General features: G+C 46.0%; 1 protein-coding gene across 1 annotated transcript in view; it reads left to right on the top strand.

Moving 5' to 3' along the window:
• Window positions 1–26,844, top strand: part of NNT (nicotinamide nucleotide transhydrogenase) — a 75,024-nt gene that overhangs the window by 46,968 nt on the left and 1,212 nt on the right. The window contains exons 17-21 of the mRNA XM_016198673.2: window positions 395–574; window positions 7,078–7,237; window positions 7,836–7,917; window positions 24,275–24,393; window positions 25,642–25,757. Of these exons, the coding sequence (XP_016054159.1) occupies window positions 395–574; window positions 7,078–7,237; window positions 7,836–7,917; window positions 24,275–24,393; window positions 25,642–25,757 (657 nt within the window). The remainder of the gene's footprint in view (window positions 1–394; window positions 575–7,077; window positions 7,238–7,835; window positions 7,918–24,274; window positions 24,394–25,641; window positions 25,758–26,844) is intronic.

The following is a 26,844-nucleotide window of genomic DNA, read 5'->3' as shown; positions in this document are numbered from 1 at the left end:
TTTCCAGCTGCCTCAGTCACCCTAAACCCTACCCTCGGATCTTCCACTTGGCACCGACAGGGGCCTGCCCTTAGGCTAAGGCCATAAAGACCGGGAAAGGCACTCGGCTCCATCCCTTTTTTCCAAGTGTCAGCTCCTCTGCAATTCCTGCCTGCTTTTCACCGCTGCCTTTTAGGGCCTTGGGGACTTTTAGTGGGGGAGGTGGCTCAGTGTTTACATTTGTTGCATCTGGGGGAGACTTGGTCAGATAGAAGGCACCTGGTCCGGACCAGCAGGGGATTGCGTATGTAAATAGAGTAACTAGGAAACTGGGATGATTGAGAACCAAGGTGTTCAGGGCAGGGGCTCTCTTTCCTTGTATGAGTTTTGAGTGGTGCCCTGCTCTCCGCCCCAGGGTGTGACTCTGACGGCTGCCATCGGGGGCGCAGACATGCCCGTGGTCATCACCGTGCTGAACAGCTACTCGGGCTGGGCCCTGTGCGCCGAGGGCTTCCTGCTCAACAACAACCTGCTGACCATCGTGGGCGCGCTCATCGGCTCCTCGGGGGCCATCCTGTCCTACATCATGTGTGTGGTAAGGAGGGAGCAGCGTGCTGCAAACGGGGCGGGGGGAGTTGTCTGCCGTTTCTTTTATTCGCAGTAAAAATGACCACCTTGGCATTTGAATAAATTTGCAAAGCTGCTTTTAAAGGACTCAGTGTAGCTAATTAGGAAATTAAATTGAAAAATGAAAATCTTCAGACTCCCTCCATCTGAGATAAACACATCAGGTTTTGGTTTATTTCCTCCTATTCTTTTTTTTTTCTTTCTTGGTTTATTACATATCTGTGTATTTACTTGTCTGATCATAAGGTACACTTTTACATTTTAAGTTTTTTAATCTTATAAACTATATTCTTGCCATTTTCCTATAATTAAAAATGCTTTTTAAATATTATTTTAAGGGACTTTATACTCATTCATCACATGGATATACAAACATGTATTTAATTTTTCCTGAATGCCATACCTGTTAGGTTGTTTGATTTTTATTTTTCTTTGCACATAAATGCATCTTGGGCACTTCTGGCTTTTGTCTTAGGATCGGTTCTCAGAAGGGAAAGGGCTGCTCGTTTTTATGGGCTCTTTCTACAGATTTGCTTGTTGTTTCCGGGAAGCTGACTGCAGTTTACACCCCACTGGTCATCTGTGAGAGTGCCCGTCCTGTCCTGGAGTTATGTGGTCAGCATGGGGTTTTTTAAAAAATGAAAAAAAATTTACAAGGCTAATACTTCCTAGCTTCCTTTTTGTTTTTAATTTTCTTCTTGATGGCAAGAAGGTGTCCTGCAAATAATTAGAGGAACCTTTTTCTAATTATGGATACTATTCTCTAAATAAGAGCTTTGAGGGACTGTGAGAGGACAGGCGTGAAGCTGAGTGAAGTCAGCCTGGGAACTTGACACTGATGAGTAATTCAGAGAGGGCATGTGTACCCCACTGTCATTCTTACATGACACGAGCGAAAAAACCCTTATTTTACAGCTGAGAATTTCTCTTACATTTTAACGGAAAAACTCATTGTTCATTGAATGCTGGAGTTATCTTTTTATAATAAAAAATTAGTTTTCTTTGGTCAGGTTATAAAACAAAGGATTTGACAACCCACGTTCAAAACAAGTTAAGAGGTTTTAGACCTTGGCTCGGTGGTTAGAGCATCTTCCTGACGCTTCGAGGTTGCAGGTTCGCTCCCCTGTCAGGGCACATGAAAGAATCCACCAGTGAATGCATAAGTAAGTGGAATAATCTCTCATTCTCTCTCCCTCCCCCCAAATCAATAAAAATAAACACATTAATAGGGTTTAAAATTAAATCCTTCAAGCTGCTCAGGGAATTTTGGAAAGACAGGGGTTTCGTGTCTCCTATTTGAAAAGTGTCAGACTTTGGAGTTGCTTTTTTCTTTTTTTAAAGAGACAAATGTTTATGAAGAAGAAAACACGGATTCAGCTATATTAGAAATAGTTTTCTCTAAAAAGGATCCTTTAACCCTTAGTTTGACTTTGCTTCATGTGGTGACTTTGAATGACCAGCAGGGGGCAGCAGATTTTCACGAATCCTTGAGGTTGGTCAAAGCGCTGATTTTAAAATTAAATGAAATTAAATGAGAGGATTTGGATTTTCATGGAACCCGAGCCCGAGCCCGGGGCATTCTTGGGATGGGAGAGGACGGGAGGGCTCGTGCCCAGGCCTGGGAGTGCCGCCCTGGGCACCTGCTTGCCTTTCTCCGTTTCTTCGTAAGTGGTTTTCTTTGGGTTCTTAGATTTGTCGACACTGTTTCCCGAGTTTCTGTCTGTCCGCGCCTCTTTCATTTCCTCTCCATTTCCTTTCCCTTGTCCGCTCAGTGCCTTGTTCTCAGCCTGAGTAGCTTTGGCAGCAGCAGTTCTGTGGCAGCGACCAGCACGCGTTGGAAGCACTCTTCCCTCTGTGTGCTCACGTGGGATCCACCCTTCCCTTCATTTTTCCCTCTTTCCCATTTCCCGTCTGTTTTCTCCGCGTCCTCTGCTTTCCCCTTCTCGCTGTTTCCTCTGCCTCAGGCGCCGTTCCCCGTGGCGTACCCCAGGCGGCTTTAGTCCCCCGAGGCGCGTCCTGGCGGCTGCCCGGGGCCATCCGCGTCGCGCTGGGGCAGACCCATAACCTGTGACGGCAACTTGTATTAATTTGGGTTCAAGGACAGTCGAAGCTTTAATTTTTAAAAATTATTCGGTTATAAAAATAAAAGACATTTAATGGGGGAAATCTGGAAGAAAGCAGAAAAGGCTGAATGACAATAAAACCACCTGTAATCCCGTTGCCACCTAACTGTTAACATTTAATAGTGGAACTGCAGTCTTTTTGCATATGTTTAAGTACGTTCTCTGTCATCCACTTTTCTGGCTGACGGCTTTCCAGCAAGGTGTGGTGTCTGTGGCATCGTATCACACAGACGCACCATCGTTTATTCACCCCAGGCCATATTATTAGTTGTCTGTCCCTTTTCTTCCTGCAGCTCATTCTCCTTGTGCATCTTCGGTTAGTTCCTTGGGTCCAGTTTTTATCCGTCCAATCAGCTGGTGGAGGGGAGCGAGGTCTTTTTGTTGGCTGGTGAGTTGATGTCCGGAGGGCTCGCTGGACGGCCTCCCCGGCGGGCGGTGTGTGGACGGCGCCTTTCACTGAGCTCTGCTCCTCTGTCTTACTCCAAACAAGCGAGGCAACCGCAACACCACCCAGCCTGCCGCAGTTCTCAGGTTTTCTTAAAAAAATATCTTTATTTCAGAGAGAGGAAAGGAGAGGGAGAGAGAGAGACAGAAACATCAATGATGAGAGGGTCACTGATCGAGCCCGCAGCCCGGGCCTGTGCCCTGACCGGGAATCGGACCCCGGTCGCCTGGATCCCAGGTCGACGCTCAGCCGCTGAGCCACGCCGGCCGGGCAGTTTCGGTTTTGAAGAATGAAATGGTCTTCGCCTCTGCATTTCCCTCCTTTCCGACTTCCCACACCCACCTCCATGGATCTCAGCCTGTGCTTGTCTGTGGTAAGACGCGGTTTCCTCGCGGCCGGCGGTGATTAGCGCTCGGAGCGGCGCCCAGTCCTGGAAAGAGGCCGTCGCTGCGTCAACTGGGCGCAGTGCACTGTGCTGGGCGCTGGGCGCTGGGCGCTGGGCGCTGTGCCGACATTGGCTCCTATACGCCCCCTCGAACTCTGCAGGTAGGAAAACGGCGCTCACGTTCCAGGGAAGGTGTTTTAACTGGTCATTTACTACTCACTTTGTTTATGGAGCCTGCCCCAGCACCTGGCACACGCAAATGAACATAACAGTTGTGAAATGACTATTGGACGAATGCTTTGCTTGTTAGCTCATTTCGTATTTTGGTGTCCTCTCTGGATAGGCCATGGTAGCCGGTACGCTATCATGTGTCCATATCTGTTATTATTCCTGGTGTGTTTACCTCCACGATTTGATTATTTATTGAAGGAGACGCGCAAGCCCAAACCAGAGCAGAATGCTTTTGTCGTGAGAGGGGTTGGAATGCACCGAGGTGGCTAATCAGCAGCCCCTGAAGTTGAATTTTGTCCTGACAAAGAATCCTGTTGGGTGTCCCCTGAGCCTAATGCCGGGGTTACACAACACCCAGTCTTATAAAAACCGAAACACACCAGCGGGGTCCAAACAACCAGCTCGAGTGAATGGCTCGCTCTCTGTCCAGATGTCATTAGACATTAACCTTTTTACGCTTGTGTAGTCCATTTGCTTGGAAAATGGACCAGCATTTTCAGACCACATTTTTTGATTTTTTTGCACTTTGCTGCTTGTTGCCAAATGAAGAAAGAGCAGAATGAGGTGGAGAAAAGCCAAACCAGTTTTCTTTTTTTGCCTTGCAACCAATTCATTAGCACCTACAAAGCCTCGGCATGAGAGATGCTAGTAAATGGTATGTAGGGTGTTATTGCTTTGGTTTTGCCCATTTTATGACCCTCCCTTTGTTTTCGGAGTTTTCTTCTTACATTTTGCTTGGAATTACGTGAATTAAGGATCCCTTTAATGTAGCATACACTTCTCATTATAGGGCTTAATAACTTAAAAGGAACAGCCTTGGACAGTGTTGCCAAAGCTCTGCCTTGGGAGCTGGGAGCTCTTCACTCTGGGATCAGTGGTCACAGGATAGTCTCATTAATCACCCGAGCCAGCCAAGAAGAAGAAACAGGGAAACAAAACAAAGCCCTAAACCCTAAACATTTGTTGAAAATACGATGTTGCAATGGTGAATTCCGAGATGAAAAATAATTTCGTTTTTCAGAGACCACATGGAATTAGCTTAATGGTGATATAATTGTGGATACGTGTTTAACAAGTTGACTCTGATTGTTAAACTACTGTGTGGTTCCCCGTTTTCCTCCCTGAGATGCCACCAGAAGTGGGTACACATTTATTAAACGTCCTCGGAAAGGCCCTCCTCCATCCAGCTTCCTAGGAACTGAAAAGCAGTTCCCTTTAAGTCGTATACGATTAAAGGGGTCATGTCCCTCTGTCCCCTGTCCCTTCACAGGACCACGTGATGTAGGCGATGGAGTCTTTCTGTATGTTTGACTGTTTTTTTAAAGTTATCTATGACAGAACTCTTTCAGCGTCTGAAATAGTTCTTTGAATCTGTTTTTAAGGGCAAAAATTTAGTGGGACCCATTTTTGGTCATTTATTTTCAGAACCCTGTAATTTAAAACATGGATCAAAATGAGTAAATGGTGACTGGGAAGTCTCAGGTACGCCCATGTAGGTTTTCATTAAGCGTTGGATTTAAGTAGAGGAGGTTGTGTTCAGAATTTAAAACGTCAGGTCAGATTGGGACTATGAACTTAAGAGCATCACTTTAATATTTCTCTGCCCCTCTTATCTGTTTAATAATATACGTGAGGACATTCTGGGCTTAATTTTATATGTTATAATCTTAGACAAGTTTACTAGACTTTGGGCTCTGTATAAGGCGGGTGTTGTATCTCATCCATGAGCTTAGGTCCAAAGAACAATTTGAAAAATTCTGACATTTTGCTCCATCACCGTTGAAACTTAGGTTGCTGACGTCCTGCCTTCAGTCGGGCCTGGCTCTCAGCCCGGCTCCTCTGCTCACTCTGGTCTGTCCGCTGGGCGGTGCCTGCGCCCGTCTCCCTAAGGTGGCAGCCGGCGGGGCCCTCCCTGGGTGGCGGTCATGTGTTTCTCTCTGATGTGTTACTGTCATTGCAAATCTCCAGGTGCTTTTCGCTTTTTTTTCCTCTAAAATATCTTTATTGACTTCAGAGAGAGGAAAGGAGAGGGAGAGAGGGAGGCAGAAACATCAATGATGAGAGAGACATTGATCGAGCCTGCAACCTGGGCATGTGCCCTGACTGGGAATCGAACCCCGTTCACCTGGATCCTAGGTCAATGCTCAATTGCTGAGCCACGCCCGGCCGGGCCGCTTTTTAATAGTCAAGCGTTTTTTTTGTTTTTTTAAAGTAATAGATTGATACTTACATAGCTTATAAATGGTATAAACAATGGATCAGTGATATGTTTATTATAACCCTTAAAATAGGGCTTAATAATTTTTTGGAAGTTTTTTTGAAGTGATGAATCCCGTTGTGATTGTGCGGAACGACTGCTTTGATGACCTACAGGGATTTGAATTCTTAACATGCATTTGATTCCTCAAAACCTCTAGCTCCTGTCTTTTCACTCTTCTCTCCCCACCTCACCTCGAGCCGTCTACAAAGGAACGTTTCCGAACCCCGTCGGCCATCGGCCGTTTCAGCTGTGGTGTTGGGGACGTTGTCGGGTGATTGTAAACGAGCAACAGGAAGTGCCTCCTATTTTTTCCCCCCCAAGATATTTTTTCTAGTTAAATGGGTGGGTGTATAATGAAACAGTGTGGAGAGGTACGCGTCTGTCTTTTTGGAAGTGAAATATTTGAGGAGTCTAATAATGAATCCAGTCGCTTCTATTGTAGCTTCCCTGAGCTGACTTGGGAAATAAGACCCACCCGCCGTCTACGTTTCCTCCCCTGGGCAGCAGAGGGCGGCAGAGTTCGTTCCAAATGAAACCCGTCCCTCCTGTCCTGGCTGCTCTGGACAGCTCGCGGCTGGTGGCAGAGCTCACCTGCGAGCTCGCAGGGTCACCTTGTAAAATCCCATTATCCTGTGTTTTTCTTGGACTCTTGGGGAGCACATGTGAACGTGGAAGTACAACCTGCTCCATCAGCGTGCGGACGATAGTAACCAGATCCGAGTTTTTCATTCGTTTCTTAATGTTACCGGTAACTTTCCACTAAATGCCTTAAAAAATTTCACCCTATTACTGAAAATATAGGTGTGTGTCCTTGATTTTATAGAAAAAAGTTATGTGGCTTCCTAGACGTCTCCTTTTCATTTAAATTTTTGAAATAATTTTCAGGAGCCAGATCAAATTATGTGGTTAAAATGTATCAGGCGATCAGATCACCTCTTTATTAAGTGATCCTGCATATCGCACACGCAGATCATTTTCTAGACGTTACGTGGACTCAGCTCTCACAGCCGATGCTTTTGCTTTGCAGGCAATGAACCGCTCCCTGGCAAATGTGATTCTTGGAGGCTATGGTACCACTTCCACGGCTGGTGGAAAACCCATGGAAATTTCTGGCACGCATACAGAAATCAACCTGGACAATGCCGTTGACATGATTCGAGAAGCTAATAGCATTATTATTACTCCAGGTAAAAAAACAACAACACCCCCCACACACCAAAAAGAAAACGCAAACAACCTATAATAGCTGTTGTAACTGATCACATTAAAACAATTTCTTATAACAGGAAAACATCTAATTGGAACTTGTTCGTTTTTGAAACATAAAGGGAACTTAGAAGCAGCCCTATCATTACGAAGTGAAAAACACTGAGACTTCGCAGCTTGGGTTAATATTTCGGGGGATCACAGATTCTACAAATTGATGACGTGGTTCTAGCCGTACCTTTAGGTGATTCTGTACAAATGTTGGATCACCTTCGAGTTTCGGTTATTTGTTCCTCCTTGGTCATTTTTGGGCCTGTTGTTAGGATCACGTTAGATACAGTATATGAGAGCATCTCACACAGTGTCGGACCTGCACGGGAGTAAGGGGGACCCTTAGATTTTGAAGCTGAAATTTAGGCCAGTATTTCTAAAAGTCCACATTATAAGTTTGCTTTCATTTCTAGTCCCATTAATGGGATTGCTTAATTTTTTTCGGTATGAAAATGTTTTGATCAAGAGAGGAATTTTAGAATTTCAAAATGAAAACCGCATTCTTCTGTGGTCTTGATGTCCCCGCAGGCTACGGGCTCTGTGCAGCCAAAGCTCAGTACCCCATCGCCGACCTGGTGAAGATGCTCACGGAACAGGGCAAGAAAGTCAGGTAACAGGCTGCACTGGCGGATCGCCGGGCGTGCGCCGGAGAGAAGCCGGACGGGCGACGTCTCTGTTTCTTTTCTTTGTAATCTTAAATTCAATTTCTATTAATTAAGAAAGGAATATGTGCTAATTGGGAAAAAAAAAATCAGAAAAACAGATACAAATAGGAGGAAGAATAAAGTAATCAAAGCCCCACCACCTGGAGACAACCCCCGTTAGCATTTTGGCCAGTTTCTGCCCCTTCCCCATTTATTTCGTGTGGTGGGAACACTTGTTCCGTCACTGTAACTCTACGTTGTTGAACAGCCACCCCCGTTTATGCGGCTCCACGTGTTCAGGGAAACTCCTGTTAGCAGCAAACGACAGGAGCGACCCTGGGAGGTGCCAGTCTTTCTACCCGTGGGTTGAATGGTGGGAGCATCGGTTCAGGAGATGGGCGCGGAGACCGTTCACGACGCCCGCGGCGAGCAGGTCAAAGTCTGTGCCAACCCTGTTCCGTGGAACTTGCTGTGGAAACGGGTTGTTCTGTATCTGCGCTCCCAGTGCGGTGGCCACTGAAATGGGCTTGGACTGAGAAACTGACCTGAAACAATGAAAAAATGAAAAAAAAAAAATTTATTACAGTTGACACCCATATTTTATTTGTTTGTAGAGCATAGCGGTTGGACATGACTCTTTCTTAAAGCATTTGGTTGGACATGACTATTTCTTAAAGCGCTCGCTGTGTCTGTCTGATAGCATCGAACCTACATGTAGGCTCATTTTAGAAAGGGCAATTTTATTATATGAAATTCCCGGCTTTTTACTAACGGGGAAAACCAGAAGTCCCTTTTCTCTGGTTCGATTTGGGGAAGGAGGTCGAGCGAAGCCTTCACACCACAGCGAGGTGTGACTTCGTGGTTTCTGATGTTGACATCCCCCGGGAGAGGCCTGTGAGGAGGGAGCCCGGGGCTGGTTCACGGGCCTCACGCAGCTCTCGCCCCCTCCGCGTGGGGACGACCGCTGGCCCTGCCTGGTCATAAACCCTTCCACTTTCTGAAGTAGGATTTCAGGCGACAGCTGTTGCGGCCACTTGCAGTTTGGGCAAAGGACTCTGCTCTGGGAGGGCAGCGAGCGGATGGCAAAGTGGAGCGCTTCGCGTTTCTGGATCTTCCCCGGGGCCTCCGGTAGAGGGTTTGAGGGCGCTTAACCGGGGGGCGGGTGGAGGGGGGGCATGACCCTCGCAGCTCTTGGCGTCTGTCCGTCTCGTCCTTGGCTCCCTGTCCTGGAGCTGAGCCGTCAGGAGGCGGCGCAGGGGCCCGGACTTCTCCCCCGGGGAAGGGGAGTTGCTGTGTTTTGGGGAGAAGCTGGCTCCAGGGCAGTTCCATTGACTTGAGAGAAGACGGGGTAACTCCGTGATTAAGTGAAGTTTGCTCGCTCACCGGGATGTTAATTTATATCAACAAAGCTGTTAGTGGCTGTTAATGAGCGTGCCTTGTAGACGCCAACCTTATACTTCTGTCTGGGGGCCGATGGTAGGCAGATGAGCCCGACGGCCTGCCTGGACCGCGTCGGGCCGTGCCCGCGGCCTGTGGGATCCGGCGCTCAGCCTGCCGTCGCAGCTGTTAGTGGTAACGGAGGCAGGTGATTATCCCAGGGGCTTATCGAGAACGCTTAGGCATCGGCTGCACTTTCTTTCTTTCTTTCTCCCCCGTCCTCCCCCACTCCTTCCCCCAGGCTCCGCCTTCCTGCGAGCTAAAGTCTGTGTTTTTTAACTACGAAGAGTTAAAATACTCTTTGCGGTAGGACCAGCATTCCTGGGACGTTCGTGGCTCCCACGCTTAGGATCGTGTTAGATGAACTGAAGATAGGAGGTGAGAAGAGTCCTTGACGTGGTTCCTTAATTTTCACACAAGAAGCCTCGTTTTGGTGACTGGGTCCTGCGTTCGCGTCGGGCGTGAAGCTCGGCCGCCCCGGTAGCGGAAAGCCTTTGCGCACCCACACGTGGGAAGGATGCGTTGCAGAATCTTTCATCGTTTTCTGTATTCCGTCCACGGGTGAGGAGTCGGATGTGATACTGACGCCCGCTGTCGCCACACAGATGTTTAGGAGATGAGTGGCCAACGTGACAAAATAGAGAAGGACGGAGCCTCGGCGCTGCTTAGGGAGGGGACCGGTGGCCTCACGTGCGCTGCTTGCCCGTGAGCAGCCGTCCGCCTCTCGGAGGCCGGGCCGCCCTCGGTGGGCGCAGAGCTGGGGAACGTCCACGGCCCTGGGGCAGCTTGGCGGCGGGCAGGACGCGAGGGGGAAGGAATAAGAGGATGGGAAAGTCATCTGGAAAGAAAATTTTAGTTTCTGACCTTGTTAAAATTTGCATTTTTGTCCTGGGGGCACTGTTGGATCCCACCCGTCCCACTGCATGGGAAAAGTGATTATTTCACTCAGGATTTATGGGAGACGTTTAATTACATATTAGCATGTTAGGGTTTTGTGTTGCTTTGACTACAGTGCGTTGAATTTTCGGCGCGGGCTTTGTGAGGAGTCACGTGCGCCTCTCGCCTCAGGTAGACGGGAGAGCGCCGTCCTCGCTCCCAGGGCGGCCCGGCGGCCACAGCTTTCCTTTCTTGCCTTTGTGTGAAGGTTTCTTTAATTTAAAGGGAACCCTAGGGACTTTGTTGATTTTGCCTCGTGTGTCGCCATCTTTTCACAGGAGAAACGCCTGTTTTCTTTGCAGAGTTAGGGCTCGCTCTGTGCACAGACGCCGCTGCTCCCCCCAGAGACGGCCGTCCGTCTGAGCGGGGCTGGCTGCGTGGTCGCCTGGCGCTTTAATGAAAGAAACCTGTGCCTACAGCCGGTGGCCCTCCGGCCCTCCCATCACCGGGGCGCCCCACGGTGCCCACGGAGCACAGCGCGGGCCGTGAGCCCCGGGACCCCCGCGTGCCCAGCATCCAGATGCGGCGACGTATCGGCAGGCAGCCCTCGCGGAAGGGTGCCAGTGTGGACGCACGACTGTGATCAGCGAGTTACGACCAAGCGGTGCCAGCCAAGAAAAATCGCATCTGCCACACAGTCCGTCTGACTGTAGGGCCCGTGATCGATGCAGAGACGCTGCCGTTTGCCTCCCCGGGGGCCGCGGTCGTGACGTGCCCGCGGGAGCCGCGGTGCGTGGAGGAGCACGCGGCACCCGGGACCGGGCTCCTTCGGAGGGTGACGCGCGCCCACTGACAGACTTCCTTCACTGGCCAGGATGATGTTGCTCCCCAGCTGCCCAGGACGCCTCCGTGGCTTACCTAACTCATGCTTGATTTCTGCAAGCATTTTTAAAAAACGTGTTTATTGATTTATAGAGAGAGAAAGGGAGAGGGAGAGAAACATTGATGTGAGGGAGAAACACTGATCGGCTGCCTCCTGCACGCCCCCGACGGGATCGATCCCGCAACCCGGGCGGGCGCCCTGATGGGATTGAACTGGGGCCCTCTTGGTGCCTGGGGGGTGCGCGACCCAGCCAGACGCCCGCAGGCCCCGCGGGCATTCTAATGCAAACATCTTACAAGACCGCAGACATCTTTTCTCATTATTCCCCATTCCTGGCGTTGATATGAGAGGGTTTTCATTACAAAGCAGAGAGAGTGGTCCTGGTGAATAGTCTTAGGAAGAGGTGGGAACTTTTTTCTTTCTTGCAGTTAATCACCGCTCGCTTTTCTCTTTATAGAGCATTAGTGCTTAGATTACCACAGAAGTCTTTTGAATTTATGAAACCACCTTTCTACTTTCTTGATCAACGAGCGATGTTATGTATTGCTTTCATGTTAATGTTCAACTATATCTTTCTATTAATAGTTTATTGGTAGAAATTTATTCCTAGGTACTGAGACTACAAGAATGCGTTAGCCCAGTTCCCCCTCTCAAGATTTATACTTTTAAAGAAAACAAATCTATAAACAAGTGAATCAGTCAGTGAATTCCATTTAATGTGACAATCTGCTAAGAAAAGTGGTGTAGAAGTAGGGAGGAATCCAAAGGAGGGGAGCAGTTTACCGTCCCGGGGACATTTCAGACTGTTGATACTACTCATAACACGACGTTTTTTGCAGGTTTAAAAAATGAATAGTAATTTTTTCATCCTCTGTCTAAACACACCTAATGGTATTTACAGGTTAATAGTGTTTTACAGTCTTGTCTGACATGCTATAGGTTTAAGCACATGTTATTTTTGCTAAGAAATTCATTCTTTGAAGATACTGGAAGATGTTGTCGCTCTAACCAGACCTTCCTGTGTTTCATGGATTGAATGTAATTCGAATACACAGAGTTCAGCTTTCGTGGATTTGTTATGATTGGGGGGTGCAGGAGGAGCTAACACATGCAAATTTATAAAGCAGTAACGGTGCGTGCTTCCAAAGAGAGTAGAAATTAGGCCAGATAGAAGGTCCAGTATAGTATCTGAGTAAAGAAATAGACATGGGACAGCAGTTTCCTGCCAGCTTCGTAATACTTTCTTTTTAGACCTATTTAGGATGACAAATGACCATTCTCTGAACAAATAATTAGATGCTACTTTGTGCCAGGCACTGTTCGAGGTCCTCGAGACTACATCCGTGAACACACAGATAAGAACACCTGACCCCGCGGACTTGACATTCACCGGGAGGCTAGTTAAGAGGGGTGACGATACTCGGAATTGCGAGTCCCTCATAACCCCACTGTGTTTCCAGATGCGAGCTGGAAGGAAGTCTCAGTTTCAGAGCTACAACTGGCTCTGTTTGGTGCTGAGTTAGCCAGTGCTTCTGGTTTTCTGACAGAATATGGGTTGTTTCTTTGCCTTCTTGAAAAACATGGTGGCAGGGTGGTGGGCATGGTGGGAGCTGTTTGTGCAATGGGTCCAATGAGTGAAACCTCTGGCGGCAGAGAGGAAAGCCAAAGCAGGTCTGCGCCTTCACTCCCGTCCGCGTTCAGCCTCCGTGCAGGGTTGCCAGGAGCCTCTCGGCGCAAAGGGCCTTGTGCTCCTAGGAGGTGGCCGTCTTCCTGGCAGGTTCCGGTGCTGACCAGACTGCTCTGGCCTCACGCTGGCCGCCGCATGTTGGTGTGGAGGAAAGAGCAGAAGGCTGTGTTAAAAGCCTGTGATCGAGGGGTTTTGTAAAGCTTGCATTCTAGACCCACTCCTTGGAAACCCTCGTCACAGGTGTCCTGTCGCCTGAGGGAGAAACTAACTCCCAACCGATGGAACTGGAGCCTCGGACCATCAGGATGACTTGGTTTCTTTGTTCTAGAATTAGTCATAGGAAACCCTCTAAAATTAGTCATTTTCTTCAGTAAGGTTCAAGTGCACATGGTTGAGTATAAAAAAACAAAAGCCCTTTCTCATTTCATGTCCAAATTCTTTAGTATCTTGCTTATGGCTTGCGTCTTAGGCGGCCCTCTCACCATTGCATTCCAAGGGCCATTCAGTGACATCATTAGTTATTCAGACAGAAATGAAATTATCTACAGTGTCTACTAAATCTCTACAATATGTCAGAATATAGTATTCTAGAATATTAGTGGCAAACCAGACGTTTACTGTTTTCTCTGATATTTAAAAAATATATATATATATTTATTGATTTCAGAGAGAAGAAGGGAGAGAGAGAGAGAGATAGAAACATCAATGATGAGAGAGTCATTGATCGGCTGCCTCCTACATGCCCCCTCCTGGGGATCGAGCCCTCAACCCGGGCATCGAGCCTGCAACCCTGGCATGTGCCCTGACCTGGAATGGAACCGCGATCTCCTGGATCCTAGGTCGATGCTCAGCTGCTGAGCCATGCTGGCCGGGCTCTGATATCATTCTTCATAGACTTATTGCTTATTTTGAAATAAACTGCTTCAGTCCTCCCTGTTTCTCTTCTGGGTTTGGTAGCTGGATTTGGTTCAGTGATGGAAAAGCTGGATTTGGGCCCAGTCTGTAGTAATCTCCTTCGAGTGGACAAGGTAGTGTTGTGACATGGTTAGTGTTTGCACCACATCGCCTGCCTGATGGCACCCTCTCTAGATGGTTTATCATTCTCTGGGTGGCCTCCGTGTCACGGGCCAGCATACACATGGAAAATGTGACCGTCACCCTGTGTCAAACATTTCCTCACTCACCGTCGCAGAACAGGTCCTACTGTTCTGTCCTAGAAAAACTATGCCCCTGAGGCCTTCTTGTAAGCTCTTTAACATTCCCAATTTTCTTTCTGAAAAAAAGGCAGACCGTGGATGGACACCAGCTTTCAGATCCGAGTAGCAGTTCAGCCCTTATTTGCCTTAAAAACAAAAACAAAAACGAAAGAAGGAAAGAAAAGAAAGGTACATAGTGTTCTCTCATCTGCTGTCGGAAAGTGCTGGGGAATTAACTGAACATTTTCTTTTCATTTGGAATCAAATGCATGAGGCCGTCTGGACCACTCTAGAAGGAAGGGCTTTCACAATTCTGCAAAGCTGGGCATCTGTCCCTTTGCCGAAGAAGCGTCGCCAGAAAGTTGATTCCGTGGCCTCTCTCATGAGCCAGTGCTCGTGGCCACGGTGGGCCTTGTCGGGGAGACGTTTCCCCACGTGGCTGCCAGGCTCCTCTTCCGACGGGCAGGCCAACCCTACCCGATGGGGCCCGGCCTTCTCACCACAGGGGCGGTGTATGTCCCGCTGACCCTGCCTCACGGTTTAGAAGGCTTTCTTCTAAACTACATTTACCAAAGTGCCTTCTTTAAAAAGTAGCTTTTCCTTGCTCTTTGAATAAGTGGCCTGTGACAGTCCCTCAGAAATTCTCATCAGAAGGTAATAACCCAAGACACCTGCCTTTTCAGATGCCATCCTGTTTTTCACAGGTGAAATGCACAATTAGATTAAAAATATTGAATGTGGTACCAACTCCTTTATCACCCCCCGGACCCGTCTCAGGGTAGAGCACTGCCACACGCACGGGTCGGGACCCGGCGGCCTCCAGGGCAGGGCCGCACGCACTCGCCGCAGCTCCGAGCGAAGCCTTCCTGCCTTAGGAAGCGCTGGGGTTGGAGAGTCCTCAAGGTCTGGTTTAACTCTGGCGGTTTTATTGATTTGTAAATATTTATGGTTAAAACAGGAAGAGTGAGTAGGCTTCTAGCAAAGGAACCTTCTCTCTCTTTTTCCTTTAGTGTGTTCTTTTTCTGGTTGACTTGCCTTCCTCGGAGGAGCCGAGAGAAACATATTTAATAAATGTGGGGTGATACTGGGTAGGCAGAACTCCAAAGCCCTTTCAGTGTACATCGCCCTGTAGTTTGATTTTTAAAACAGAAAACACAGTACCAGAAAGAAAATTAACCCTTTGAATATCGTGAGTATGGAAATAGGTTTTTGCACAGTGATTCCCAAAACACTGAAGGAGGTTTTTAAAGAAAATCCGGAGCTCCTTTTCACTATTTACAATGGCAGGAGGCTGCAAAATGGAGAAAACACTCCAAATAGTTGAGGACAGGGCACAGTGGCCCCCGTGTTGGGGTTCTTGGCTCTTCCTCACAGTTTAGTGCTGAACTAAATCTGGGTTTTTCCATGATGCAGGAAGGAAAATGTAGTTTATTGGAACAGTTGTGGTTGTTTTCGACTCTCTAATATTCCCACGTAGCTAAGAGGGACTATTTCAGTGCACCCTGCTCAGGACATACTGTCCCCAAGGCCCACGGTGACAGAATTCATGTTGTGTCCCCTTTAGGACATGTGGTGTCTGAAATCTAATGTGAGGAGGTCACAAAGTTTAAGAATGAGACTTATATCATCATATGCTATAAACGAGGCTTAAAAGTTATGTGTTTTTTTATTTTGTTTTTATTTTGTTTTAAATTGCTGCTTTACCAGATTTTACCCAGGCCAAGCGGTATTCACGGGCAGCTCGTATGTACACTCTGACTTGTTTTGTTCTTTCTTGGTTAATTTAAAAGGCTCTGAAGACCAGCTTTGAGTAGATTATTTTACTTTTTTTGGACTGTGCCTGGGTCTATTTTTATTGGTGACTGAGGCCTTAGCTTTTATTATAGACTGTTCCATGAAAGACTTTGTCATTTTCATATATAAAAGAGGAAAATAGCAAAAAGTGTTAACATTTTTCTCATTTCAAGATAACTGAAGGTTTCCCTGACTTGATGGCATCTGTCAGCTGAGGAAGATCATTTTGGGCTGATATTATCTGCGGAAGGGTTGAAGGTGGCCTTTTGAACTTTGACTCTATCAAAGTAAATCTGTGTTCAAATATTAGTTATGACCAAGTTTCCCATGCGTTCAGTGTTCACAGTTGTCTGCCTCAGTCTCTGTTAACTATTGCAGTTTCTCTAGTCTTTTGATGTAGTTGTGAGTACAAAGAATTTCTGGCTTTTGTTGGATTATTTGATATTTACTAGGATTTCAAGTCAAAAATTAGAAAACCAACTTAGAAAATGTTGAAATCAAACCACTGTTGGTTTTAATGTAAAAATGTGTGATTCTTTTTATATAAATGATCATTAAAATGTGCATTTATTTGAAAAATACAGATGAATGTTTAAATTACCAAAATGTACTTGAATATCATGTAATGGCAGATTACATTTATTGAAGGCTTGTGCGTGCCAGACGTCGGTCTAAAGGCTTTGTTCATATAAAAAGCTCTCTGCATAAGTTGTCTCACCCCTTGTCGGGCAGGGCACCGGGCTGTTTAAGACCCCCCGCCTCTCGCTGAGACCCGCAGTGGAGTGCCAGGCACTGTGCCAGGCGCTGTGCCACCAAGGAATAGCTGTGGGCTAGTACTGTGGACCCTGGGGTCTGGAGAGCGGCCTGTCGGCCGGTCGTTCGACGCCGTACATCGGAAGGAGGAGCTGAGTCGAGAGGGCTGTGGCAGCTGGTCGGTCCTTCTGTGATCTCACTTTAGTAGTTCTTTCCCTTTTGTAGAACCTCGCTGTGGTCAGGGACAGCCGGCTCTGTTTTGTTAAGCATGTTCACAATAAAAATAACGTTATGTCGTTCAAAGGGAGGGGCTAAAAGGCTAGTAGGCCTTGCATTTCAGAATTCTGGATATTCTTCCCGTGATGACGGAACATTGATGAGCTTTGGCCGTCACTTCTTGGAAATTGCCGGTCATGGCCAACCCATGTCTGATACAATTAACTTTAATACATACTTTGGAGATCAGCCAGTTCCATGGGCCAGAATTGTTATAAACTCACATTGCCTCATCAACATGCACATACATATTTCTACAAATGTAGTGTGTTCTGTTGTTTTTCTCAAAACACTGGCATTCTCTTATAATAGTTTTGCGTGTGATTTTCTCCGATCTTAGCGTCTTAAAGTTTAGTATAATAAATTATTATACAAACAGATATAAAGTGATCTGCCCTTCGGGATGTTCAGCATCACATGTTGGTCAGCTTTGTGATTATCTACCCTTTGCAACTAGCTCAAAAGAAACATCGTCTTTATAAAGTCTGCAGCTAATCAAATATTACAATAATTAATACATTTAGAGGTATTTGATTTCTAATTTGATCCATGACACCTCAATGAAAGTGTAAAGATGATAACCAGATGGATTAATTTAAAGATAAGCAATGGCAGTATTAAACACAAATAAGTATTAAACCAAAGGCAGCATTAAACACAAATACAAAATTGAAATCCAAAAGTAAATCACAAAGTGTATATTGGTTTATTCAGCTAAATTAGAAGCCCTAGTTCATGGAATTTTAGGACTGGAAAGGGAGTTTGTGGTAGGCTGAATAATGGCCCCCAAGTATTTTCATCTCCTAACCCTTAAAATCTGCGAGGGTGTTGCCTTACTTTGTAGATTTGTGGTGAGGACTTTGAGATAAGGAGATTATCTTGGATTATTCAGGTGGGCCCATGTAATCACTTAGGGTCCTTATAAGAAAGAGGAGGAAAGGTCAGAGACAGAGAAGGAAATATGACAGTGGAAATAGAGGTTACGTGGTGCAGCCACAAGCCAAGGAATGGGGGCAGCCTCCTGAAGCTGGAAAAGGCAAGCAGTGGATTTCTAGAAGAAAGGCAGTTGCTGCCAACGCCGTAATTTTAGGTCAGGCAAACCGATTTTGGACTTCTGACCTCCAGAACTGTAAGAGCATCATCAGTTAGTGTTGTTTTAAGCTACTAAATTTGTGGTAATTTGTTACAGCAGCAGTAGGAAACTAATTCTGACCTTAAGTGTTAATGTAGTACATTGACTCAGCCTTGCTTAAGTCTGACCAGTCAGGTTTGGGAATAGGAAGGGACCAGGGGAAGCAGGAAATACTTATTGGTGATCAGAAGGGTTGGAAGATTAAGAGAAAAGTTTTTGGTGTCCAAGACTACTATTAACATCTCAAAAGAGCTCAGATGAGTAATTCACGACAATCAGTAGTATAGGAGTGAGGTAGAGCACTGTCTTACGTTGTTCTGGGCGTCCTGAGGCCCCCCGCTAAGCTGTTCCTCTCTTACTAGCAGTTCAGACCCTTGGTGTTGATCCCTTCCCTCCTCCCGTACCTGGGAGGCTGTTCCAGCGGCGGCAACCGTCTTGATTATGTCCAGTGTCAACCAACCACCCTTCCCGTTCGTATCTGGAATACTCTTGACTCTGTTTTATACTGAACGGGTGGTTAGTCCATCAGCCCAGATTAGTGAGCCTCTCTCCCCCCGATCCACAGAAAAGAAGCCCGGAACGTTCCCTAACTGGGGCATTTGATTTAAATGAACAGAAAGCTGTTTGTTTTTTTAAACCTTAATTCCAGTTCTTTCTTTTGCATTTGAAGATCATTTTATTTTATTGTGTTTTACGAAAATGAGGACTATTTGGTCAACTTCTGTTTTGTTTGGCCCGCTTGAAAATAAAATTTTGCCGTTTTTCTAGCCAGCTGATCTTTTTTCACTTAGAGGGAGAGTGTTATTTTCTAAGTTGTTGTGTATTTTGTGTTTCTCCTGGACCTCATCCAAGCACCCTCTGATGCTTTTGAGAGCAGCTCCCTGACCTCAATGTAGTTACTTAGTTATATCACTGGGTCTAGTCAGTGATAGAGGTAAGAGCAGTTCGGGCGAACAACCCCATGTTAATTTGGAATGGTGACTTGAAATACAAATCGGCATTAACCTTGAATGAGAATCAGCTGATTAATAGTGTGTTAGAACCTCTGTAAAGTGAACCTTTTCAAGCTAAAATTTTTGATTTTAAGGTGTTCTTTTGGAAATTATTTTGTTCTATTATATATATATAAAAAGAGACACACCAGGCCCCTAAAATTTAATTATAGGATCTCTGCCCTTGTTGGAGTACATTTTCTGGGCCTTTGGTTCTCCCACACAGTGTTTAGAAGAATGTTGAGTTAGTACCCATGTAAACCAAACAGTGCATTAAAATATATAAGAAATTACTGTTTAAGTTTTTCTTGGCTGAGACTTGGTTCGTTAATCTTGGTAATCTATTTTGTTAGGTACAGTATTTACAAGGAACTGTTAGCTGGGGAGAAAGAGAAATATGGACCCTGTCCACTTAATCAAATGCCCGTTGAGCAAAAACTACAGATGGTTATGATTTCTGACGACCACTCATTCTCATTCCTGATCATTTCAGTAAAACAGCTCTCAGAGAAAGCGCTGAAAGTGTGTAAATTTTTTTTCTTTCCCCGTTGAGGCAAGAGTAAGGGACGGGGCCAGCTGCTTGGAGTTCTTGGTAAGACCTTCCCCATGTGCTGCACCTCATCAAACTCTACTCCTAAGACTGAACACGTGCTGGTGGTTTTTATCCCAACCAATCTTATGATGATGGTTGCAAAACGGTGGTTTTATCACCCACCACGCTTATCAGTTGATGGTCTGCCGCTGTAGGGTTGAGCGTGCCTCCCTCCCTCTCTCCCTTCCTTCCTCATTGACTTATGACTCTGTTATCAGTCTTGAGTCATGAATTCCCCTTTTCCCCAGTGGCTTATGATCTATTACTGTCCTTGTTTATTTTGATATTCACATTACTTTCTTATTTTCCAGTACTATGTGTCAGGCGTGCCTTTCGCGCCACATGTCCAGGTCACTCTCTCTGTGCATTTATTTTGCTCTGTGCTCTGCCCTCTCCCACTTGATGTAAGGATTACACAAGTTCAGCCCCTCATCTTTTGAAAAATTTGAATTATTACACATAAGTGAACTTACCTTCTCTGAGCTTGACACTGTGTTTTCTTACGGCTGCTGTTGCTGCCCATGAACCTGAGGGATTATTTAGCCACCCTGTCCTCGAAGGAAAGGCCCAAAGCCCTGAATGCAGAACTGAGATTCCTGTTCACAAAGTGAACCACCTTTGAAACCTCTGTGCATCATGTCTTTTCCCCAAATCATGGCAATTGGCAGGCTTAAGAGTACATCGTGGTTATTTTACCATAGTGCATCTTCTCTCCAAGTCTATTTTTTATATTCATGCTTAAAGTGCTGTATTATTATTTAAATATTAAACTGATATTTACGTTCAGATTTGAAGTTCAGTAATAATAACTCCCATTTAATGAGTATATTACTTTGGTTCCTGGAGAAAATTTTTAAAAATGTTTTATTGCCGTTGTAAAATGTTACAATTTTTTAAGTAGCTATCTCAACCAAAGAGTCTGCATCACATTTTAGAAATGCTTTCTCTGAGACAGTTTTAAAAAAATTATTTTTTTAATCCTCACTTGAGGATATATTTTGTCCATTGATTTTTAGAGGGAATGAAAGGGAGGGAGGGGGAGAGAGGGAGAGAGAGAAACATTGATGTGAGAGACACACACATCAATTGTTTGCCTCCCACGTGTGGCCCGACGGGGTCTGGAGAATGAACGCACCGTCCAGGTCCGTGCCCTTGGCTGGGAGTCGGACCCGAGGCCCTTTGGCCCAGGGGCCGAGCCTCCTGTGCTGAGCCACCAGGACCAGGGGTCCTGAGACCGTCGGAAAGCAGCTGCAGGGGTGCTGAGGGGAGCTGGCGTTTCTGCAGGAAGAGGGCGAATGTCAGTTGTCAGCCTTTCGCCTCATTTCTTTTGTTTTCATGAGTGATGGAGAACTCGGGTGTGGAACAGAGGAGGACATTAGGATTTCAAGGTTTAGTGAAAAAAATATTTTAGAGGACATTTTAAGATTTTTACTCAAGTGTTGAACTGTTACGTTCCCCAAAATGACAGGAGAAACTGTGGTCTGAGAACTGAAAGCTGATGAGACAGTGCGGTTGGGGGAGCACTGTGTGGAGTCAACTGATGACTATCTTAAATTTTATTCTCATTAAAATAAGACTAAGACATCCCACTGAGGGATTTCCTTGAAATGAATCTTAGATTATTAATAGTTTATTTTGTCCAGTTCATTCCTACCTCCCACCTCTAGTAATTTTTTCAAAATCTATTTCCTCTGCATTTAAGAGGTGCTGGTCCACGTTTGCATTGTTGTAGTACATTGTATACAAAGGGACATTATTTTCTTCTGCGTCTATTTGTCCATATTTAATTTTTTTTTATAGCTTGTAGCATTGTTGAACAATTATTGGCTCTATTTTTCTCAAAGCACACTATAAATTGGGTTCCTGGAACTCCTTATTTCTCCCATTCCAGCAGAGATAAATAGATATTTCTCAGACCTCTTCCACACAGTTTTTACAGCCCTGGTTTTTACAGCCCAGGCTTCTAATAACAGCTGGTTACTACTCCATGGGAAAACAAAGAGAGCCAATAAATAACTTGCCCAACATCACACAGCTGATTAACCTGAGCTGTTAACTGAACAAAACCACCTCTTAAGTTGCTTGGCTCTACTGACTGTATTGTATAGTAGTTAGAAGTGCAGACTCTTGAGGCAGAAGGACCTGAGTTTGAATCCCAACTTAACCATTTATTTAAAAAGTTGTGCAAACTGTTGTGCAGCCCCTGCTGGTTTGGTTCAGTGGTTAGAGCATCGGCCCCTTGGACTGAAAGGTCCCAGGTTCAATGCCAGTCAAGGGCACCTACAACCAGTTGATGTGTCTCTCTTACATTGATATTTCTCTCTCTCTGTCTCTCCCCCTCCCTTCCACTCTCTCTAAAAAATCAATGAAAAAAAAAAAAAAATCCTTGGGTGAAGATTAACAACAGCAACAAAAAAGTTGTGCAACTTGCATAGGCCACTCTAACGGGTCAGCATTAGCCTTTAGGCCAGAGCCCACGCAGGCCCCTCTTGCATACACTCTGGCTCACTCTTTCTAGGTGGAGGAGTGCGGCTCTAAAACCAGGCTCTTTAACCACGTGCTGGATTTGGATCAGCTGCCCTAAGTTCTACTTCTTGATAGAGAGTGTTAGGGATAGAGATAATATATGAGAAATCACTTATAAATTATATCAACATAAAAGCATGGAGGTATAATTTATTTTCAATGAAGTTAATTTACACTGTCCGTTCTCATAGAAAAATATTAAAAAGATGGGAAATAAATGATGGTCTGTTGTACGACTACCTAGAGATAACTGTTTTGTTTCCTTTTAGCCTGAGTTTCTGTTTTTTGAAACGTAGTGGTTATTTAGGAACGTTCAGCGACCCCAGAAGGAAGACCATGTAAAAGGGAATTTGGTAAAAGAGAACACCTGTCACTTGATGTCTTTCTTTCTTCCCAATGATAAGCCCTCCAATAATTCAGGCTTGTCACAGTCAGTTTTAAAGGTGTAGAAAACCATTTATCAGTTATCTGGGTGATATAAATGGGCATTTTATAGACTCTTTTCAGGCCTGCTTGCCGAGGGGTCGGTTCCTATGCTTTGATCTGCTCCTAGCAGGACCTGTGTTAGGAGGGGGGACGGAGGCCTGGCTTGGCAGCAGTTCCTGTGAAAGCCGCAGGGCATCTTCACTGAGCACGTGTCTTGTAAGAGACAGCGGTGCCTTGTGCCGGCTGTCAGTGCTCGTGCAGCCGCAGGCTTCATCGATGAAGGGTCTGAGGATGTGATTTTCTTGCTGGGCCTTGTGCATCTCAGTCACACCCAGCAATATTGCATTCACTTTGGGAGACTGAGGTTTGAGCCGGGCACTGACAGTGGAGGCAGGAACAGGCAGCCGGGACATCCTGTGGGTCCTCGAATAGCTGGAAGACTTGAGGATGTGTGTGTAGTAGGCATCCTAGGGTGGCTGAAAGGGATCCACATGTGAAAGAGGGAGTCGACTCGTGGCTCCGGAGAGCAAAACTGCAAACTTTGGAAAGCAGTGAGACGGGGGTTCTCCTTGGCTTAATGTAATGAGTGTGTGTTTGTGCACGTGTGTGTGTTGTATGTAATTATCAGGGTTGTCTGGTAATGTAATAGACCTCAGGAAGGAGTAAGTTTCTGGTCACTGAAACTCTTACATTAATGTATTTAAGCTGAGAATGGATGGATCCCAGCCAAGAGATACTATAAAATGCATTTCTTCACTGGATTCATTCATTCACTCACTCTTTAAAAAACATGTTTTCATTGATTTTGGAGAGAGGAAGGGAGAGGGAGAGAGGGATATAAACAGCAACGATGAGAGAGAGTCATTGATCAGCTGCCTCCTGCACGCCCCCTACTGCGGATGGAGTTTGCAACCCATGCATGTGCCCTGACCAGGAATCGAACTCGGGCCTCCTGGTTCATGGTCGACCCTCACCACTGAGCCACACCGGCCAGCACTCACTTGCTTTTTAGTGAGCCCTTCCTATATGACAGGGACTGTGCCCAGTGCTGAGCAGACAGCTGTCAATACTGTGGGCAAGAGGTTGGATTAAGTGACTTGAAAGATCCCACTGCGGCCGTGGCTGAAAGGAATTGCTTGACGCCTCCGTTTCCCTTTGATTTGCGTATTTCTCTGCCGTTTAGATGTTCCTGCATGTTACTGTCATATTTCCTCTGTGATGTGGGGTAAAAATGCTTCGTATGACTCTCTGAAAGATTGTAGGCCATTAACTTACGTGCAGGGCACGATCTCATTTCCCCGCATTGGAACATAGAAGTTAAAGTTGAAGGCAGAGTTGATTTTTCATGGCAAATATTTCATTCCATGTCGACTTACGTACGTTTTTAAAGATGCAAGGTATGTCAGAAAATATAATGAAAGAGCACAGTACTTATTAAATGTAAAGCGATATTATATATGAATGTTGTTGGAAGTTCATTGTACTTAAAATGTATACGGGAGAGTCGGGTTCTAAAGTTATGCGTTTCCGAGCGTAGCCCTAGTTTGTGCGCACTGGACACCGAATCTCCAACTTCAATGTTTGTAAATCGACCACATAATCCAGGCTGGTTCTGTTGCTGCCTGCAGAGAGGAGATAGACCAGGAGAAGCAGAGGTGCCAGGAACAAACCATGCCGACTGGGAGGTGATCTTGGGGTCTCTGTACTTGGTGGCCCATCAAGTAAGGCCAGCTGTTTGCTTTTTCACATTTAGGTTTGGAATTCACCCAGTGGCAGGCCGGATGCCTGGTCAGCTCAATGTGCTGCTGGCGGAGGCCGGGGTCCCATATGATGTTGTGCTGGAAATGGATGAGATCAACCAGGATTTCCCAGGTAAGAGATGGGGCCGATGGTGACATTGAAATATTCTTAGCGTGGGTAAAGCAACGCCAGCCAGTCTGAGGGCAGAAATCGTGGGATCATGGAAGACCTACTTGCCAAGTGAAGGGTAACCTGCTCCTAGTGGGGATGCAGTTGAAATTCAATAAATGAAACTGCTGAATAGCACAGCTGTCGGGGTCACCGGATCTGTAAGCAGCACAGGTAACTTCGCTCCTGTGAGGAGAGCTGAGGGATGGTGCAGATCCTGGGAGGTGATGCCGTGGGTTACATTGCCCAGGGACTCTGAACACCTATGGCTTTGGAATCCAGCCCCTGAATCTCCCTCTCGTGACCTTGAACTAGATACTCAACCTCAGCTTCCTCATTTGTAAAAATTGCTGTTGATAATTTAGTGTCTGATTTCTGCGGTATTTTCTGGCTTCTAATTGTACCAACTCATGATCAGCACAGTCATTTTCTGTTCTCTCTAAAGTACTAGACTTCCCTGGGTAAGGTGCTGTGCTGTGTGGCTGTCATGGGTATTTGTTGAATGCTAATGACATCTGGCCCAGGATCGTGTTTGTTAAAATTAAATCAGTTCCCTCTGGCAAGTATCCACTGTAAACTTAAAAAAATGCTGTTTATTAGAGAAAAATAATGAAATCGTGCATATGTCTAGATTCACATGGCATTTTGGCAAAATTCTAAGGTAGTTCATGTTATAGCGCTTAAAGAGGGAATTTAGGCCATTTTAACTTTATGCCTCCTTTCAGATTTCACTGTTGCTAAATTATGTGTGAAACCTGCCAGCTTCAGGAATTATGGACACAGCTTTAATATAGCACAGACCCATGGACCATTTTCTTTTAGACAGCAAATTGCATTTAAGTGGTCATTTTAGACGCTGAAAGTGGAATGCAGATATTATAAAATAATATAACTGGCAAGATCACTTTGGGATAATGAAAGAACTGTATCAAGTCACATTCGGTAGATCCACTGTAGGGAAGGAAAGCATAAAGATGCAAGCTCCAGCCAGGATGCTTAGGTTAGACGCAGGCCTACTGCTTTTTAGCTGTGTGGCGTCGGCGAAGTTACCGAGCCTCTCTGATAAAGCTCTTGGTACAGTGCCTAGCACAGTGTGGGTCCTGTAAATGTTGCCATTGTTGTTATAAAGTCAGATCGCTCTCGTTTGCCCGAAAAGAAGTGAAAGTAACCCCCCTGAATTTTATATTTTCTCTTTTTTCTTTCACGATGTAGACACTGATTTGGTCCTTGTAATTGGAGCTAATGACACTGTCAATTCAGCAGCTCAGGAAGACCCGAACTCTATCATTGCAGGCATGCCCGTGCTCGAGGTCTGGAAGTCCAAGCAGGTAAAGTTTCAGGCCTGTGCTTCATTCTGCTAACCCAAACTCTCTTAAAATGCAAACACACACACACGAGACTTCCCTTGGTCGCGTGATGAGAAGTGACGAAGGTTGGAGGAGGCCCGGGAGTTAGAGTAGGTTTAGGGTCCGGTCCTCTCGATGCAGCTTCTGTCTGCTCCGTGGTCACCAGAGAATCTGAATGGGGACCCCGGTCCCTAGTAGAGCTCGAGCGGATTACGCGGCTGGATTAGCAGAATCTATAACCCCCGCTGAGCAAGAGCTTTGGAATGAGTCTGGCTGAGCTCCAGGTGCCCCGGGGAGCAGATGGCTTCTCTCTGGGACAGTGAGTCAGTATCACCGCTGTCATGTGAAGACGAGCACATTTTTTCACTTAATGTCATTGGAAGGGAGTTTGTATGTTGTTATGGGGTGTCGAGGAGGAAGGTGATTTGGAAATCCGGACAGCAGCGCGGCCCGAGGAAGCAAGCCGCGCGCACACGCTCCTGGAAGCGCACGGCCAGGTGGCGGGAGCGCGAGGCTCGGCCGCCCTCCCGGGTGCGGGGCACGGCTCTCTGCTGCGAGCCACAGCTGCATTTTAAGGACCAAGATTACAGAATGCACATTCCCCTTTAATTCTGTTCCTCTTTACTGTACACATGTGAACTTAAAACTTAGTATTTGTGGCACGTGAGCAGATATCCATGCACTGGTTCATGGGAATATGAGAAATTATTGTATTTCTCACTAATATTTGAGTTTGCAGAGCACGTTACTGTACTAATGCTATTGGAAGTGTGAACACGTTTGTACTGCTTTCAGTTTTGGATACATGGCACGTCCTAGGAGACGTAGGAAGGCTTTTCATTTCATCAGGAACGGACTTGGTATTCAGCAGGACAGCCCCAGCCCTAATCTGTGTAATTGTGAACGTCTGTAGCCCATCAGCGTTAGAGATGGGCTCCCCCTTCCATTTTGCTCTGTGGGACGATGACATTAGTTATTAGTGCTCTCCTTGTGACGAGCCACACTGCTCTGCGGGCTTCTGCTTTAGAGCTTCCTGATATATTTTACCTTGAAGTGATGGAACAGGAAT

This window comes from Miniopterus natalensis, chromosome 3, assembly GCF_054644295.1.
Source record: "Miniopterus natalensis isolate mMinNat1 chromosome 3, mMinNat1.hap1, whole genome shotgun sequence".
NCBI classification, from domain to species: Eukaryota; Metazoa; Chordata; class Mammalia; order Chiroptera; family Miniopteridae; genus Miniopterus; species Miniopterus natalensis.
Note: the sequence above shows the minus strand (reverse complement) of the source record. Positions and strands in the feature narration are given on the sequence as shown.